Source organism: Columba livia, chromosome 2 (assembly GCF_036013475.1).
Source record: "Columba livia isolate bColLiv1 breed racing homer chromosome 2, bColLiv1.pat.W.v2, whole genome shotgun sequence".
NCBI classification, from domain to species: Eukaryota; Metazoa; Chordata; class Aves; order Columbiformes; family Columbidae; genus Columba; species Columba livia.
The window spans coordinates 57664116-57683019 of NC_088603.1; the positions used below are offsets into that span (position 1 = coordinate 57664116).

The 18904-nt window shown below is 40.5% G+C and overlaps 1 protein-coding gene across 9 annotated transcripts in view; it reads right to left on the bottom strand.

Moving 5' to 3' along the window:
* The window catches only part of TPK1 (thiamin pyrophosphokinase 1), a 309285-nt gene that overhangs the window by 109357 nt on the left and 181024 nt on the right, over positions 1–18904 (bottom strand). For 8 of the 9 annotated variants that reach the window (XR_010470211.1, XR_010470210.1, XM_065052108.1 and 5 more), the window contains one exon: positions 15245–15340. The exons of the other annotated variant lie outside the window; for it this stretch is intronic. Coding sequence is in view for 6 of the 8 variants with exons in the window: in XM_065052108.1 (XP_064908180.1) it covers positions 15245–15340 (96 nt within the window). In the remaining 2 variants the exon portion in view is untranslated. The remainder of the gene's footprint in view (positions 1–15244; positions 15341–18904) is intronic. 9 annotated transcript variants of the gene reach the window in all.

The following is an 18904-nucleotide window of genomic DNA, read 5'->3' on the forward strand; positions in this document are numbered from 1 at the left end:
GATTTCCTGTACAACACAGGCTACAGAATTATACTGTTACTGCTAATCAGCCCAGCAGGTAGCATTTGACTAACACACTGTACTTCAATTGAAATGTCCATGCTTCACTTAAATGTCCTGTCACCAGCCCCCTTACACAATTTGTTTTCACACAGTGCAACTCATTTCCTGAAAAAAAAAAAAAAAAGGACAAAAAGTCCTAAATAACTACAAAGAAAAGCGTAGATCATTGCAGGCACAATGGAGAACGCACCGTATTCTCTCAGACTATCTATAATCTGACCTAAACATACTGCACAGTATCTTTAAAGGTAAGCAAGCTTTAAATGAGAGAGTTGAACATCTATGGGTGGGATTCAGTCATCTTTAAATGATACAATTCTGCATTAGCATCTCTTGAAAGAGATTTAGGAGTCACTACTGAACAGTTAAAAGAAGAAGGGAAGCATAAAGAAAGACTGAGCTGGCAATTCAGGGATCTTCTTCTTCCTTCTCCTCTAAGCTGTAATTAGAGGGTGCAGTAAGGGGGGCTGAGGCTGCCACCACATCAGAACGAAGCTCCTCAGGTTCCTGCTTCCACTCTCACAGAAACCACTGAAACGGACAACTTGCTGTAAACTGTTTGCAGGCTTGCTAAATGCCATCTTTCTGTGAAAACTGGTCCAGCTGGCAGTGGTGGCACGGATGGGTTAAATACAAAGATGATTTTCGCTGTATGATTGAGGAACATCTATTTGAGGAGATGGGTGAACGGACACAGGAAGCTGGGAACTGCCTGGGGTGGGTGAAAAGCGTGCAATATCTGGCTTTGTAATGTCAGCATCGCCATGACATCCAAGAGCGAAGTCCAAGGCTCAAGCTGACAGCAAAGGACTCTGCTCATTATCTCTGATAAGAAATCCTCTCCCTGGTGTATGGGTAGGGCTCTGGACAGACAATTCAGGACTTTCTTCCACATGATCTCAGTTTCAGGCAGACAACTTGCAAACAAACATGCCCAAGTCTCAGAGAGGCGGGCAGGCAAAAGGGAACATTTACTGGCAACAACCAGTAGCACTGAACAAACCGTGAAAAAAAACCTCCCCTGAAGGAAAAAGGGAAGGTAACAGTAATCAAGATGTCATAAAAGCCCTGGGGCCATGAATAATTCTCCCTCCCTCTGAGACCATGGAGATCATCTACTGCTAATATCTAAGACATTTCTAAGCCAATTACAGGTCAGATATTGCATTTGATTTGAACACAGCTTCCTTTTATCACCTTCTCACTTCACTGATATCTTTTCACCTCTCACCGCCTTTCTTAATTTCCTGCCATTCAAAAGCCTATTCCTGTGATCTAAAATTCTGGAGGAATATGACATAGAGAATAAGATTCTTGTAGTAACACATATAGTACGTTTAACTACATTATATGCTGATACACATATATATTGAAGTATATGCTGAAAAGCAAACAAGTGTAGTGTGAATGCTACATTTATTATTGCTTTATCGCTTTGACACTTTATTAATATTGACCAGTTTACATAAATCCTTTCTGGTCTCTGCATCAGCTTCAGCACTGAAGACTTTAAAACACAGCAAGCACTTTCCTTGATAACAAATGAGCCAGCGTAGATTTCAGCTCATTCTCACAACAACTGTATTAGAGCTCTTGTGCTGGCCAGATCACAGTCATTTTTTTTTATATCATCCACAAAACTGCTATGTAAATTTAATAAACTATTGAAATCTCCAACCCAATGCTGAACATGTAGCAAGATATTGTCCATTTTAGTCGATGATACTGGCTCTCAGCCACACAAATGCATCTTAACTTTGCTCAGGTAGAATCCTCTTTAGCCAGAATTTTTCTCATTGCTTGAGCCATTTGACTCTTCACGGGAACAAGAGCTTTCAGCCAAAGGCTGCCATCCTGCCTGTATACCCGAGATAATAACCTTCAGTCAGCTTCATCGTCACCTCACTGATTCCACTAATCTTTATGTTCTATTTTCAGCTCCTTCATAAAGCATTTCTTACTTGTGTTCGTTTTCTGACATTTTTACCCAACTGCTTTCTCTTTTTTTAGCTCTTTTTATTTCAAATAGGAGGTTAAGTCTTTCTGCTAATGCCAATAAGCATGCAAACAGATTGCATTTGCCTGCTTAAACCATGTAACATGTATGATGGTCAGATGGAAAAGGGAAAGATAATCTCAAAATCCAGTCACAGATTTGAGTAGCTGGAAACATTTTACTCTTGGTTCTCACTGTTGATTTGTGTTTATATCTCTGGTCAAATGCCTTGATTTCATTCCAGTGCTTTGGCTTTGCTCTCTCCTGCAGGTAAATGGAACGTTTGAGGGCGTATATAACATCATCTGGCATAAATTTTGTGGAACATAAACTTCATAACCATTGACTTTATTCTTACTTACAGAAACCTAATCTGCAAAATCCAGGTGAACTGCTGGACTCCAAGCAATCTGAATTTGACTGCTTGCTCTTGTGCTGAATATTCCTGCATGACCTTGATCAAACAGTCCTCCCTGTGCCTCAGGTAGAGTAGGGACAGCAATAACTCCCGCTCTGCTACTGCTGGTCAACTGGAGAACAGCTCTACAGTTTGTACTGCGTGTGAGATCACAGTCATTGGAACTCCTTATTGCCTTGAATTTTCTGGGTGAAGGGCTTGTCTCTACTCCAGATTGTTACAATGCTGTTGTAAGTAGGAAAAAGTGCACTAAAACTCTTAGAGCGATCTGCTCACTGAGGCTTTGGAGGAAAATGTGTGCTGGTTTTGACCCTGACACATTAATTCTGTGCATGAACAAGGATTCCAGGACTATCAAACATGTCTTCTGAAACACCATAAAATCTTTTTGTCTTTTAAAACAGTGTGAAAAGACATTCACAAGCGTGAGGCTAACCTGTCCTCACAGCTGAACCACTGTAACCCACAGTGTGTACTGAGGTATCACCCCCATGGAAATGTAAAACCAATCACTGTAAACTATCATATCCCTAAGAAAGCAAGACCTGGATTTGTATTAGCAGCAATCCAAGAGGCCATCAAAAGATTATGCTAAAATGGTCTAGAAAAATCTCTTCAGCAATCTCATATCCACTCTCATCTAGTGCCAAAAGCTGTGTTTGGCACCCGCTGTGTTTTTAATCTCTTCACATAGTGCCTCCAGGAGTGAAAACAAACAAAAAAAAAAGAAAAAAAAAAAGAAAAACTAACTAAAAACTCCCATCTATGAACAACTCAAGGGAGGAAAAAAAAAAGTTATCCCATCTTCTTCAAGAGAATCTGTTCATTGTGAGCTTTATATTTCACATTTCACTTAACTCTGGCTGTCAGTCTTGAAGCAGCCTTCCTTCCCCTCCCTCCAACATGTTTCTGTGTTGTCACAAGATCAGCAGGACAACACGGCTACAACCCACTGCTTCCCTGCCAACAGGATCCCCACCCCACGGCGCTGACGCCTGTCATCCCACGCTTTTCAACCAGAGCTGGCCTGCAGCCTGTGCTGAAGGTTAACCCAGCCCTGCAGGGACAGCGGGTGGGAAGGGCACTGCATAGGGAAGAGGCTCTTTGCTGTGAAGACTCTACCTAAAAGCCTCTGTTATTCCACCAAAGGGATACAGTTCGCCATCCGGATTGGGGAGCCTTGCCTGGACTGCATCCTGGTCTTGTACAGGAAGATCCCTGTCTACTCAGCACCTGATGGATCAGAGACACTCTAAGTTCTGCCTGCTAGCCCACAAAAAGGATATATATCACAGAATCACAGAACGTTAGGAATTGGAAGGGACCTCGAAAGATCATCTAGTTCAATCCCACTGCTGGAGCAGGAACACTTAAATGAGGTTACACAGGAATGTGTCCAGGCGGGTTTTGAATGCCTCCAGAGAAGGAGACTCCACAACCTCCCTGGGCAGCCTGTTCCAGTGCTCTGTCACCCTCACTGAGAAGAAGTTTCTTCTCACATTTAAGTGGAACCTCCTGTGCTCCAGTTTGTACCCACTGGCCCTTGTCCTACCGTTGGTTGTCACCAAGAAGAGCCTGGCTCCATCCTCCTGACACTCACTCTTTACATATTTATAAACATTAATGAGGTCACCCCTCAGTCTCCTCCAAGCTAAAGAGACCCAGCTCCCTCAGCCTTTCCTCATAAGGGAGATGCTTCACTCCCTTAATCACCATATATATCAATGAAATTATGTGCACCTTGGCACACCTCCATGAGCCCTGACAACTTCCCTTTGATTTTCTTTACAGTCCTTCGGTGGGTTAACCTTGGCTGGCAGCCAGGCACCCACCCCAGCTGCTTGCTCTCTCTCCCCCTCCTCAACACGACAGCAGGAGAAAATAAGATGAAAACGCTCACAGGTTCAGACAAGGACAGGGAGATCATTAATTACCAATTACCATCACAGGTAAAACAGACTAGACTTGGGGAAAATTAATTTAATTTATTGCCAATTAAAAATCAAGTTAGAGAGAAAAAAAGAAAGACAAAACTAAACCCACCTTTCCATCATCCTTTTTTTTTCCCCAGGCTCAACTTCACTCCTTCATTCCTGACTCTGTCTCCTTTCTTCTCCAAGCAGTACAGGGGAATGGGGGACTGTGGTCTGTGCACACTTGCTCCTCTCTGCCTCTCCTTCCTTCTCATGTTGTTCCCCTGCTATAGCATGGGGTCCCGTCCATGGGGTACAGTCCTTCAGAAACAAATTGCTCCAAGCATGGGTCCCCCACAGGCTGTAGCCCCTGCCAGCCAAAAGCTTCTTTTCCTTCCCCACCACATCTCTGTGTGGTTTTGTTTCAGATCCTGCAGAGATGATGGTCTGAGACCCTTGGAAAGCCTACAAAGGAGGCTAAACAAACCTGTGGTATTTCAAGGCAACAGGGCAGACTTTCTGTAGATGAAGGTTGCTATATGAAACACTCCATCAGCAGTCCACAGGTGCTGACACCTGGAGGAGCAGAGAAAGCCAACTTCAGCACTATGAGAGAAAAGATCTTTTCCTCCTAAACCTCCTAAACCAGAAGCGTCTTTTCTTTCATAGAACCATAGAATCATTCTGGTTAGAAGAGACCCTCAGGATCATTGAGTCCAACCATAACCTAACCTAACTCTAGCACTAAACCATGTCCCTAAGAACCTCATCAAAAAGCCTTTTAAACACCTCCAGGGATGGTGACTCCACCACTTCCCTGGGCAGCCTGTTCCAATGCCTGACAACCCTTTCTGTGAAGAATTTTTTCCTAATATCCAATCTAAACCTCCCCTGGCACAACTTGAGGCCATTTCCTCTCATCCTATCACTTGTTACTTGGGAGAAGAGACCAACACCCTCCATGCTTCTTTAAAACTAATTTTCTGCCTATTTTTATTTCCACTACATTGTGTTAAACTTGGGTAGCAGATTTTAAGGAAAGAATCACAGATTTTTAAGGGAAAACATTCTGCACAAAATAGAGAAAGGGAAGTTTTAAAAAATCACCATTTCCATTAAAGGGTGATGCTATTTTGTATTTACTTCATCTGAGTAGGAGTTAATGGCTCAGGCGCTTTCCCTGCACACCTTAGCATCTAGCAATGAAGTCTGTATAAAAGACACCACAAATAATGCAGAGCTACAGGGCATCCTCACTCTCCTGCAGCAGCATTGCAGAGGAGATGATGGCAGAAAAGGCATTTGTGCCTAAATAGGATGAGGCATTATCTCTGCTATTTAAAAAGTTTAAACTTGGGTTCACACAGGTCTGAAGATCTTCCCATAGGTCCCCACAGAACAGTAATATTTTCAGCTGGTCTGAACATTAATCTTCATGACGAACAAGAGGATAATAACCTGTCCTATTATACACAAGGGACAGATACAAGATCTGAAACTAAAGATGGACTCTTTTTCCCGGGTCTCTCAGGCCCTGTTCTGTGAATGGTTCCTCTTTTGAGTGATTTCGCTGAGTACTTGGGCAGTACAGAATTATTTTTTTTCCAATGGGAGTGCAGATTTGCACAAAGAAGTTTGAAATTTATACCCTTGTTTCTAAGATGATGGAGATATTCTCATATTGAAGGAAGTAGGTTAGGATCTTGGATGCCAATTTTCCTGTTCAGAGTAGATTCAGTATTTATAGCAGGTAAGCTAAACATAGCCTGAATAAGGTCAGCTTACACCCATTACAGAATCTATTTTATTTTTCTACACTGTCCTCTAGATGATACAAATTTAGCCATGCACTTAAAAACAAATGAAGCATGATTTTTAAACTGGAGGCGCTTGTGAAGCTGTAAACATTTTATGCTCACATTTAAATTGCATAAAATATTGAGCTTTAATTGTTCAGTACTTAGTTGTTCAGTTGTTTAAAAGGGAAGCTTGATGGGTTCTTTAGGCAAGTTGAAGAGGCCATTCCCTGAGTCCCCTCCTTAGCAGAGACAAAGTCAAAACAAAATGTAACTGATTAATTAAAAAAAAAACCAAAAAAACCAGTGTGAACATCATAACTAGCAAAGTCTGGTTGCCAGTGTGGCTCTGCTATGAACACCCTTCAGTCTCCACCTCTGTTGAGCTACTTGCCTTGTTTACAGTGGGAATGCTGCAGGGGCTTTTCAAGTATAACCAGTCTACCTCATTTTTACAATATTTATGAAGAATTAAATTACTGTAAGCCTCTCCACCACTTCTTGAAAATTTCTCGTATCAGCCAAGAGGTCCAGAGTTCAAGATGAGGGAAAGTCAAAGGACTGCAGAAGGCAGCGAGGCCTCAGGGCTACAGGTTAAACCACCTTTTGCTTTGCCACAGTCCTAAGACCTTCCTTTCCCCTTCATCCCCAATACTCTTTTCTACATAAGAAAAAAAGAGAAGGACCCACCACAGCTTCAAATGATTTGACCAATATTACAAATTCATTGTTTCTCTTGACTGTTCAAAGGCCATTCAATGTTACAAACAGAGGGAAAATGTCATGGGGGAAAAACAAAACAAAACTGTTAAGGAAGTGTTCTTATATACACTTCTTAGGTTAAATAAGTTTCCTTGCACAGGACAAAAACGAAGCCACAGAAAAAGGTTAATTTGTTGATTCACCTACAGCTTGAAGGACAAGGTTACTGCAGTTTATGAAGTTATGAAACTGTTCTCTCTAAAGACACTGTTTCTACAATCATGGATGTAGAAAACTGCTAAAGGTTTTCATGAAACTATCCCACCAATAGCAAAAATCCTGTCACTTATTCTTGACAAGCATCTCAATTGCGTAGGAAGAAATAATATTTGAGATTTAAAAAATGCCCTATTATAATCTGCAGTTAAAATTAGCTGCATCAGCATATTTTTTAATATGCTTATATATAAACTTATATCCCATTAACTAAACAGAATATAATAAAAAACCCTCATAACTTACAGGAGGTTGCATAACATCACAGTATTCATGTGTCAAGCAGAAAAAAATAAACCAAGTTATTTATGAAAATCTCAGGCAGCAAACTCCTGTCAGTCCTTGAACTGCGGAGAAATTCCTGGTGTCAAAACCTATGGCTGTTCAAGGTTACCTACTACAACACCCACCTCCAATGTAAGTATGACATTCTTTTGAGATCAGTGGTATGACAGTGTAGCTCAACCACTTTCCCAGCACAGTTACATCAGCAATAGCTGCCATCAGGGAGGCTGTGCTCCTGTGAAGCCGACGGGGCTAGAATGGGAAGAAAAATCACCTCTCCTATCAAAAAGAGTTATAAACAGTACAAAATTGGTGGTTACAAAGGGAACAGTAAATCCCCTGTAGTAACCTCATGTTTTCTGTTTCAAATATAGAATCATGGAATAGTTTGGGTTGGAAGAGACCTTCGAAGATCATCTAGTCCGACTCCCTGCAACGAGCAGGGACATCTTCAACCAGACCAAGTTGATCAGAGCCCCGTCCAGCCTGGGCTGGAATGCCTCCAGGGATGAGGCATCTACCACTTCTCTAGGCAACTTGTTCTAACGTTTCACCACCCTCATAGTAAAAAATTCCTTCCTTCCATCTAGCCTGTCTCCCCTCTTTTAGTTTAAAACTATTATCCCTTGTCCTATCATAACACACCATGCTAAAAAGTCTGTCCCCATCTTTCTTACAGGTCCCTTTTAAGTACTAAAAGGCTGCAATAAGATCTCCCCAGAGCCTTCTCCAGGCTGAACAACCCCAACTCTCTCAGCCTGTTCTCACAGCAGAGCTGTTCCAGCCCTCTGGTCATTTTTGTGGCCTCCTCTGGCACCTCTCCAACAGGCCCATGTCTTTCCTGTGCTGAGGCCTCCAGAGCTGGATGCTGGACTCCAGGTGGGGTCTCACCAGAGGGGCAGAATCACCTCCCTCAACCTGCTGGCCATGCTCCTTTTGATGCAGCCCAGGATACAGTTCACCTTCAGGGCTGCAAGTGCACATTGCCGGCACATGTCCAGTCTTTCATCCATCAGTACACTCAAGTCCTTCTTGGCCAGGCTGCTCTCGATCCCTTCATCCCCCAGCCTGTATTGATACAGGGGGTTGACCTGACCCATGTGCAGGACCTTGTACTTGGCCTTTGACTAAATTCAGAGAACAGTAGTTGGCTTCCTCATTAGCTTCCACAGTCTTGTTAATAAGCATATCCTTGATCTCTCCCATCTGCTGAACTTCCTAAATAAACAGCATCTTTTCCCCCTTCTTCCTCTCCTCAAATTTGACATCAGGTTTATCTTTTTTAAATAAACAAGTGAAAATCAATGTGTTCTCCAGAAATCCCACTCTCCTTTTGCCTTTTTTCTTTAAATTACCTTCACAGATCAAATACAAGCCCCAGTAGAGTTTACAAGGAATATACAAGAAAATTTCTCAGTATGTGATGTACTGTGTTCTTGCAGACACACATCTTGCAGTAAATTATTCTAACACGAAGATATTTAGTGTGTCTTGATGCCCACAGCTGTAATGAAACAGGTAGACAGCCTGCTTCCTTCACATGAAATTAGGGTGTTTCTCTTTGAGAACTGGCAAGTTCTGATGTCCTGTACAACAAGAAATGTAGTTTGCCATAATTTACAAAGGGAAGCCTTGAAACAATTCAACAGTAGGAAAGATGGGCTACATACTGCAATCCACATTTGGACCTTAGAGTCAAAACAGCACCCAAGGAGACATCTGTACACTCTATAGGAGGGATTTAATCTTATTGAAAGACACAATGAAATTCTATGTTTTAGAAGTGGGAATTAACAGGAAACACTGTAGATTCATTTGTTTCTTCCTGACACGAAGGTTTATTAAGAGGATTACTATAAATAACTCATTAAAATCTTTTGATACAGCACTTGAAAGTATAGAAACCTTTTCATTACACATATCTAACCTCCCCTAAAATATATCTCATTTGCATCTTCTATTCTCCTCCTGTGAGGCATAAAGAAGAAAAACTTCACAATGCCACCAAAACAGAACAGGTTCATTCTTAGCCCTGTCTCCCATATGGATTTTGGAGACAGAGCCACAAACTTCAAAGACCTTGTAAAAGCTTTACACTCCAGCTCCACGACAATTTCCAGACTGCCTATTCTTATACTTATGGTATTTAGCTACTTCCCTGTCCCCAAATCATGGTAATGGCCTGTCCTCATTCCTACACTTTCGCTTAAAAGCCACTCCTGTTACTGTTCTGGGTCCCCAAAAGTTTTCAGAAATGAATACAAGTAGTGATCTGGCATGAAATTACAGACTACTAACATGAGCAGCTGAATTATGATTCAGTCAGGAACTAAAGCTGATATATTTACTGTTACAAAAATGTCACATGAACAGAAATAACCTCAACTGATAGAATAAAACAAAGGTAAGCCAAACAAAGACTGGCACTTGCAATAATGGTACCCTTTCTACATGGTACTGCTCTTATGTAAAAAAATATTCTCTTTTAAAGCATTTTCTGATTTTCACTTTAGAGTATTTTCTGTTTTCCTTCAGGGTCTTTTTTGTGTAAAGACAAACCAGAGAGTGCTTAATAAGCTGTTTGAACACTGCATAGCTCAAGGTGGTACATGAACATCACTTCATCGTCTTCTCTTCAACACTTTGTAAACACAGGACTTCACTAACATTATCTTTAGCTTAGCCGCCCTCAACAGAAAATAAAGTGGATTGATTTGACACTTTCTTTAAAGGACAAAGAGAAGAATGCTTGCATTCACGTAAAAGGAGCAACATCCTTGACTGCTGACAGATTGAACCTTTAAAGTGTAATTTAAAAATGGAAATGTTAGTATAGTATCCCTTTACTGCAAAGGGTTTTTAGGAAGAGTTGGTTTAAATATTTTCACTTTTTCATATTGACACTGATGCTTTTATCAATTTAAACACACTAACATTAAACCACTAAAAGGCATGTAGGTTTCAATAAAATTCATTTTTTATATCTTCAGCCCATATAACCAAATGAGCTGCTTTAACTTTGTTTAAGCAGAAGAGATAATAAAGTTAAATGAAAAGTCCCAGAGCTTAGTTTTAAGACTAAATGGTATTTTAGATGATACAGTTAAAGAAAGCGGAGTTTGTAACTGAGATAAAGATAATGGCTTAAATCTATCTTTACACTATGAGGATTCTCCTTGGGGCTGTATGACTGATAAACACACTTCCACTTCTCAGTGGTGTGAGCTGCTGTGAGCTGCCTCGGTCAGACCAGAGACACTGTTATGGAAAGAGCACTTGATGAAAACTGGGAACTGGAGGATCATCCCCAACTGTACTGCTAGCATGCTGGGAGAATGTGGACAAGTTGCTTCTGTACTTCTGCTCTCTAATCTGCAAACTTAAGATAATAATGTTCACTTCTAACGCAAGATCTATTGATCTCTAAATAAGAGATACTGTAGGAATGCCTATCATTTTGCCAGTTCAGTTGGTTTCTTGAAATAGCTTGCATTACACGAGAGAAAATTAAGAACACAAAGTAGTACCAGACAGAAATTACTGTAAGTTTACTTGAAGGTCTTGTAATGAAGAAAGGAAAGTACTCAGAATGGATAAAAGAGTGATTAAAGCGGAATGTGCACACCAAAGTGTTCAACAGACCATAAGCAACATTAAAAAAAAAAACCACATGGCAGAAACAAAGACGGAGTTAGTAAGACATTAAGAAAGCATCACATAGGGCCAGGAAGGTATACTGCCAGAAAATCTGTGCGTTTACATTCATACATACAGGTGCATGCATGCACATGCACTCAGTCATGCAGAAAGAGGAGGAGAAATATCTGACAGCCTTTGGGTTGGAAAGAAACTTCAGGAGTCAGATTCTGTTGGTGGTACTTGGTTGGTTCACCTATCCAATACAATGCAATTCACAAATGAATCAGGGCTGTGGAAAGCAAAAATTAAGACTGATTCTAGCTTGCACATATAAAGTTTGAACTGCTTATCCTAACATTCACTGCAGTATGCAGTTATAAATACATAATAATTAGGTGACTTAGATATCACAAAATGACCCCAAAGCTGCTTTCTGCCTGACTTGGCTATGCAACCAAAATATGCAATGTAAACCAGAAATTAGCGACTGAGGATTCAGAAAGAGTTGTTATTTGAGACATAAGGAAAAAGTGGTTATGGATTTGGCTATTATTCTAGAAGAAATAATTACTGCTGTTTATATTGAACAAGGAGTTCAAGAACTAACTAGGAGATTTTTCTCCCAGATTTATGTCTCTGTTGACCATCAACTCCAATTGCATCTTTACTTGTGATAAAGGCATTTTTAAGGCCTCTTCTCAAACTGAATTCTCCAACAATCAGTAAAACTTGAACTAGCTTTACAGCCTCCTCTCCAGTGGGGGCACTGAGTGTCTGTCTCACCTTCACTCCCACTCAGGTGACCTCTACGAAAGCTGTTCAACATGATTATCTTCCAGTGTTCCTCTTATTCCGCTGTTCAAAAGTTATTTGTTCAAAAACTATGTGGATGAGCAGAAGAAAGAGAAGGAGGAGGACAGAGGACCAGAGCCATGGAAAATAAATTATACAAATGTAATTCCTTTGGAACAAAATATTGCCCCCATATGGTCATGAGAGCTCAAAAACCTCCTTGACATAGAACTTTCATAAAGATGTCCGACAGATGAGAGTAGTAATTTTACCTGTTCAGTATAGCAGATAAATGATAACTTTTTCTCTAACCAACAGAGGAACATCAGTTTCAAATACCTCAGCTCCTCACAGTTGAATTTCATCCAGACAAACTATGTCACAGGACTGTGGATACAGTATATACATTGAATGTAATTAATTTCCTAGCTTAGCGTATTGCTATGCAGAAAGAGCAGCAAACACAGCATGACCTTTTTTTTTTTTTTTTAAGATACTAAAGAGATACTTTCATTGTTTAGTAACTTAAACAATAAATGATGAGAAAACAGATCTGTAGTGTCTCTTTGTCATATTCCTCTTTGACAATCATTCTGGATAAGCCAGACAGAGTGAGTAAAAGTCAAAGGTGGAGACAGACATGTTTCTCCTGGAACCAGGAAGATGTATTTCACCCCATTAATACTCTCAGATAAAAGGAAAGCTTTTATGTTTTGTTTTTTTTTTTTTTTTTTTTCCAGAAGGGGGAAAAACACCACATTGTGACATGCAAGTTTGTACTTGAGGCCAAAAAATGCACATGCAGATGAAGAACCCCTGTCCACTTCTAGTTTTCAGATCCTGGACCTTTCTTTCTTCTTAGCTGTATGTACTTCCCAGGTGACCACAGAATTCAATAACAGCTTTCTTCTCTTAAGAAATTTGCACTCTCCTCAAAGATTTTAGATCTATGGCTTGAAACGTCTGTTTACTTACCACTTGGCATTTTTTATGAGAGAATGTTACCCACAAAGACATCTAAATTAAGTGAAAATTTAGGTATTTAAAGAAGCTCAAGTTTCAGAGGAGCCAAGTGGTTGCACCCATAAACTGAGGCCAGTATTTGGTGCAAGTACTCATAATCTCTGTGGTATTGGGGGACCAGCCATCAAGCTGAGCACTACATTATCGGGACATCCAAAAGAATCACCAAGCATCTTACTAATGAATTATACCTAATACTTCTGAACAAAGGGCAAATTGGAACCCAAACTAGTAATTTATACAGTTACATACATATTATACATACATATGTATACATACATATACAGTTATACATATATTATTTGCCTAACTTGAATCAATGATTTCTTAAAACTCATTATGTCAGAAAATGCATAAGACCAAAACCAGAATTGTATTCTTTAGCTAGTGTGCATGGTTCAGCTGATACCATTTTACTAGGTTTTATGGAACAGACACTGGAAGCAAGAAGCAGCTAGCATTCAATGAACATGGTACTTAGTTTCAGAAGACATATCTGTGTTACTTCTTGCAGCTCTGAAAAACTCAGATTGTATTTAAAGCACATCTTACATGTAACAGCAAGAAAATATAACTGAACTGAAATCTTAGGTTTGCTACACAGGCATGAACGCTACACAATTACTGCAATTACAGTCTGGCTTGTACTTTACAAGATATTATCAAGGATTACAATGTAGTATCCTTTAGCCAACTTAACATGGCTTTACCTAGGAGAGTGATCAAAGAGTTAGAAGTTTTACAAATAGGCTACTTATTATTGAAACACATCTGTAGCTGTCACATTCCCATTGCTCTTATTTTAAACACACATTGATTATTCATTATAAAATCTCTTGTGATAGCTTAAAAAAAATCCCTCTGTAGCAATAGCTGGGATATGATAATGAACCAAATTCAGGAAACACTCAAGTTCTCCTTCATTCTAAGGATAATTCTGTTAATAGCGAAGCACCTTACTTGCCAAAGTAAAAAAAAAATCCTAGGCATAGGTGGCTCATCTGTTGTGACAGCACTCATTATCATTCATGTCCTAGATAGCAAGACCACCCTTCTGTGCTCTTGTGATGATAAATTATAGGGGAAAAAAACCAAACTATAATAGAGTTTCCTGGCTCACAGCCAGATAGGTAAGTGTATGGAGAAACACTCCCATCTCTGTCTATACCGGTGAGTAAAAAACCTGATGAACAACAGTGTGTATTGAGGGCAGCACGAGGAGATGCAATTGCAGATGGACATTGTGCAATAGCACTCTCAAATGTCCCACGGACATATATTTCCTTTAGAAAACCAGGACATTTCAAAATAGCTCAAGCAAAAACTGGTTAATTATTGAGCAGCCTGAAGTGAGGAGAGAAGAAAGAGGGAGCGGTATTGGCATGTGCATGTCTTGCTGCTTTCTTGGACTACAGTGATCTCAGGAGGTCAGGCAACTCCCCTGTCCTGCTACAACAAAAATGGCAAAAGAGGAGGTTTACACACCTCCTTCCATCTTGTGATGTTATTTTTATTTTCTTACATGACTCTTGCCCTCACTGTTGGTAAGAGTATGCAGCAGCCGTTTCCTTTCAATTTCTTTCACGTGTAGGTACAGAGCAGAAGAGAGAGCTCAGCCCTTAGGAACGACTGCTCCATGCGGAGGATAGGGCAGCAATCCCAAGAGCACATCTGCCATTGACTCATCATGTTGCAGTTTCCCAAGGAATTTTAACTTCACATCTCAGAGAGATGAAACAAGTGGGCCTCTGAAACCAAACTATGGAAGGGGAGGGGGCTTGTTGCCTCCTTTGCCTTTCCAAATAAATGAGCAGCTGACAACTCCATATGGCTTCTTTTAAGTTTAGTGCACTGCTTGCTCTGCAAAGGCTCCCTTTGATTCCAGGGGAACCTTTTGCAGAAGGAGATATTGTTTACCATATGTAAGGTTGGCAGGATAAGCTTCCCCCTCCCATCTCACCTTTGGGAGGGGAGAGGAAAGACATGAACATCAAGGCTCATTGTGCCAAGACTTGAAAATATATTTACATGCTGAAGTGGGACACTGGCTCTGAACACCAGCCACATCAGCTCTTCTGCACTTTGGGTAGTTCATTAAGAGAGATCAATACAAGCTGCCTTTTAAGAAAAGCCAACGTTTGTTTGTTGACACACTGTGTAATTCCTTTTAGCAGAAGCATCAATGCTTACAAGGTATGCAGTAAAGTATGGCAAAACCACAGAACGGCAAGGCTACAGAAAATATTGTTTCATTTCAGTGCAAACTTGAAACATAAATCTAAATACATTGAGAGGAAGAGTAATAAGTAAGAGCTAGAGACAGAAGATGTGTCGCCTTTACCTGGAGGCCCTTCTTCTCTATCTTTTTCTGGAGTATCTGAAGGCACTTCGTGAAATCTGTGAAGTCCTGATCCATGGTGTCAATTAACTCACATCCCTAAGGAAGATACAGTAAAAGGGGAAGAAAAAAAAATAATGCCAGTCAACTTTTAATTTGGAGAACTAATGATATCTTTGGTAAAATTAACTGCAGCCAACAAGTCTCTGTGTGCAGATGCAGAATTAAGCAAAAAGACCATTACCCTTACAGAGCCCAGAGACCATAGGTCCCAGCAGTTTAATAGGCACAGTAGACATTCAAAACCCATCAAGTACATTTGTGAGTTCGGATAAGCATGTTCTGCAATGCTCTGCTGCATGGACAAGTCGTGGTGTGGTGAGCCCTGGATGACCAGTAAGTTCCAGGAAAATGACTGTTCCCTGGTGCTTCAGTTACTACCTTTCTGCCATGTATATTCAAATATGTTTAAATGTAAGTATACAAAAGTGCTGAAGCTTCCCGGAACCAGTGCAGTTCTACTAGTTATTTTGCAGTGATGCAACAACAATTTTCTTGCAGTGGGGTAATATGGATGAGAGCATGTTAAAGGGGAGAAAAGCAGGAGTTCACATTTCTTAATTGAAAGCTAAACCAACTCCTAAGCCTCTGACAAAAAGCTGGGTAAGGAAAAGTGGAGTATATCTACCACGTAAAGTCACTATTCAAAGATGTTTCAAGGACACAAAATACCCAATACAGCATCATAAATTACAATAAGAACCATAGACGCTGGATTTAGAGGTTCCCTCTCCTACCACTTCAAGGTCCTCTTAAAAGCCTCCTAGCTTTGCCTTTATCTGATAGATTTTATGTTTCTGCTATACACAATAACAACTGATAAGAGAAAAGCATTCAGAGTACAGAATATTTGTATGTGTGCCTATGTGTATAAAGTACCTTATTTTCTAAATCAGAAAAGAAACCCTCTACCTTAGTTGTACAAATAAAGGTATAGAAGACAAAATTTCCCAGATCAGTGCATGGATGGGTTTAGCAGACTGCATGCAACAAAATAATGAGCCTCCAATAGGAAGACATACACTATCACTGAAATGCTTCCCTGCACAGCCAGGATGCATATAAAATGAAAAAAAATCATCATGCAGTAGCGGATTTGGATGAAGCGGAAGTGATAAGGAAGGAGATCATGCCATTATTCTTACTATACCCCTTCTCCCTCCTCTAAAACTTCTGAAAGGAAACCTGGTCAAAAGCGGTAGCCTTTCTGAAACCTTGATATTGCTCTCAATACCTTTTCAAGTAGTAATAACAGGCGCACTGAGGTAAAACATCAGATAGCTGCAATAGCACATGTAACCAGATGTTGGGGATTGGCTCAAGGAGCACAGACATGAGTCCACCAAGCAACTGTACGAGCAGAGCCCATTTTAGTTGACATAAGTAGGCCTTAGTTAGCTTGTCTATTAGGCCGTGGGAAAGGGGGGAACGGAAAAGTACTAACTAAGGCAGGGTCAGGATATTTTTGAAGAGATAAGAGTCAGAAGAATGTGGGATGCGCATAGCTAGCTAAACCCAAGTAGGTGGAGTAAGTAAATGTGCTTAGCCTATTAGATAGAGACAAGTATGCATAATTATGGTATTTGGTATAAATGCACGCTATCTCGGGCAATAAAGTTGAAGTATGCTTTATCACTCATATTGAGTCGGCTGCATTTCTTCCTCCGTCCGCTCGGGTTTGGAACTCTGATGGGATTTCTCTCCGCAACCAGAGATCTCTCTTGCAGAAGCAATGCTGCTGCTGCCACCACAAAGACGCTGCGTAAAATGCAGCTGGAGCCTGGGCTCACTGCTAAGCATGAAACAATTTGAAGATGTGCCACTTCTCCACTCTTCACCAGGAAATGCTGAAACATAAAACTGGCAGGGGGAGAAGGGACACAAGCCATCTGGAATCTGTAATGAACGTGTGAGTTGTGCAATGCCAGCCAGAGACACTGAGGGAGCCCAAGAAAGGCACAAGGATGTTCAGGCCACCCTGAAAGCTCACAGTCGGACCTGAAAACCACTGAAGGGAACTTGCTAATCAAAGCCCCACTAAATGAAAAGATGTCTCATTCACCAAGAAGGTGGTGCTTTCAGACAGTCTAATTATCAGAATTGATACTGGCAAGACAGACCACGCTGGGAGAAACTGTGAACAGCCAAAACCTTCCCAGTCTTTCACAATCAGCCTTTGAACAGCATGAGAACGTGACAGACAAAGACTAAATCAATGGCAGGGACAGCTGAGCATGGGAGAAGAGACAGAACGTGATTTACCAGCTCTTAAATTAGCAGTATGGAAGGAAAGTCTTTTATCTTTTGCCAGGACCATTCCTTGGCTTCACAGCATTGGCAGAAATAAGCTGTTTATATGTACTGATTTATGAATAAAAAATTTAACCACCTCTCTCCTCCAGCACTTTAAAATACTCCTTCCTGCATTCACTAACAAGCTTGATCTCCTCCTTGGACAGTCATGTTTTGGCAGCTGCAGGTAGGCTGCAGTTCTGCTTTCCACCCAGAGAAGACCAAATTGTCTGGAGGGTTTTTTTAACTGATCACCTACTACAGCTTAAATTATTTTATTATTGATTATTTTATGGTTTCTACTATTAAAAACATTTCACTTGAGGTTAGTTCTTGCCTAGCTTCTCAGGATGTTCTTGGATAAGAAAAATATTTCAGAGCAACTCCAAGGTACTACCAAGGCAATAAAATGTCAGCATGGTGGCTGGAGAGCACCAAAGTTTATTTATCATAGCTCCAGAACAAAGCCATGATGCATCACACACAAACATCCCATGTTCAGTCCTGCTCCTGTCTTTTGCACATATTCACAATAAAAGGCCTCAATGACACGTCACAGAAATGCAACCTAAATAAATGTGTAACCAGGATGTCAAATGCACAATTCATTAAAGGCGAGTTACTGTACCTGTGATACTGATACCAAGAGGGTACTGTGGCAGCAGTAACTAAAAATGAAACCTGGCTTAACAGCGGTATCTGAACCTGTTTACTCATTGTCTGCACCTTAGAAACATTATGCAAGTTTTGCTCTAGATCTTACTGAAAAACATTGACAGAGGGCCACCATAAAAGCCAACACTTCCTTCAGATTAAACCGTGATTTCTCATTTTCCTTCCACATTAAACAGATAACCATTTCTAGAATCGGCAGAGATTTTAGATCTGCACCTTTTGCCACAATGGCAAAGAGACTGGTGTGGTCAGACCATACTGGGGAAGAGGACAGGCAGCAGCACTCACACCTTCCTCAATCTTCTTTACATACTCACTGGAATTAAGGTCTGTGCAGTACATGTTCACTGATGGTAAGAGAGTTTTAGATAAATCTGTTGCTCCTGATGTATTGAATCCGATATTTTATACCACAGAATTAGATGACAATTCAAATGCAGTTCTTGTCAACCTTCACCGTATTATTCCCGAATGACAAAAATCTTCAAGACAGAGCTTTCCAGTGTGCCAGAGTTTAATGAAAGGACAATATAACAATTGCAAGATAGGCAATAATGCCTGTAGTTTTATAGATGTCTGCTCAACTTAATAACATTAACCTTTGGTAAGAAAGTTAAAAAGCCAAACAAATTTAAC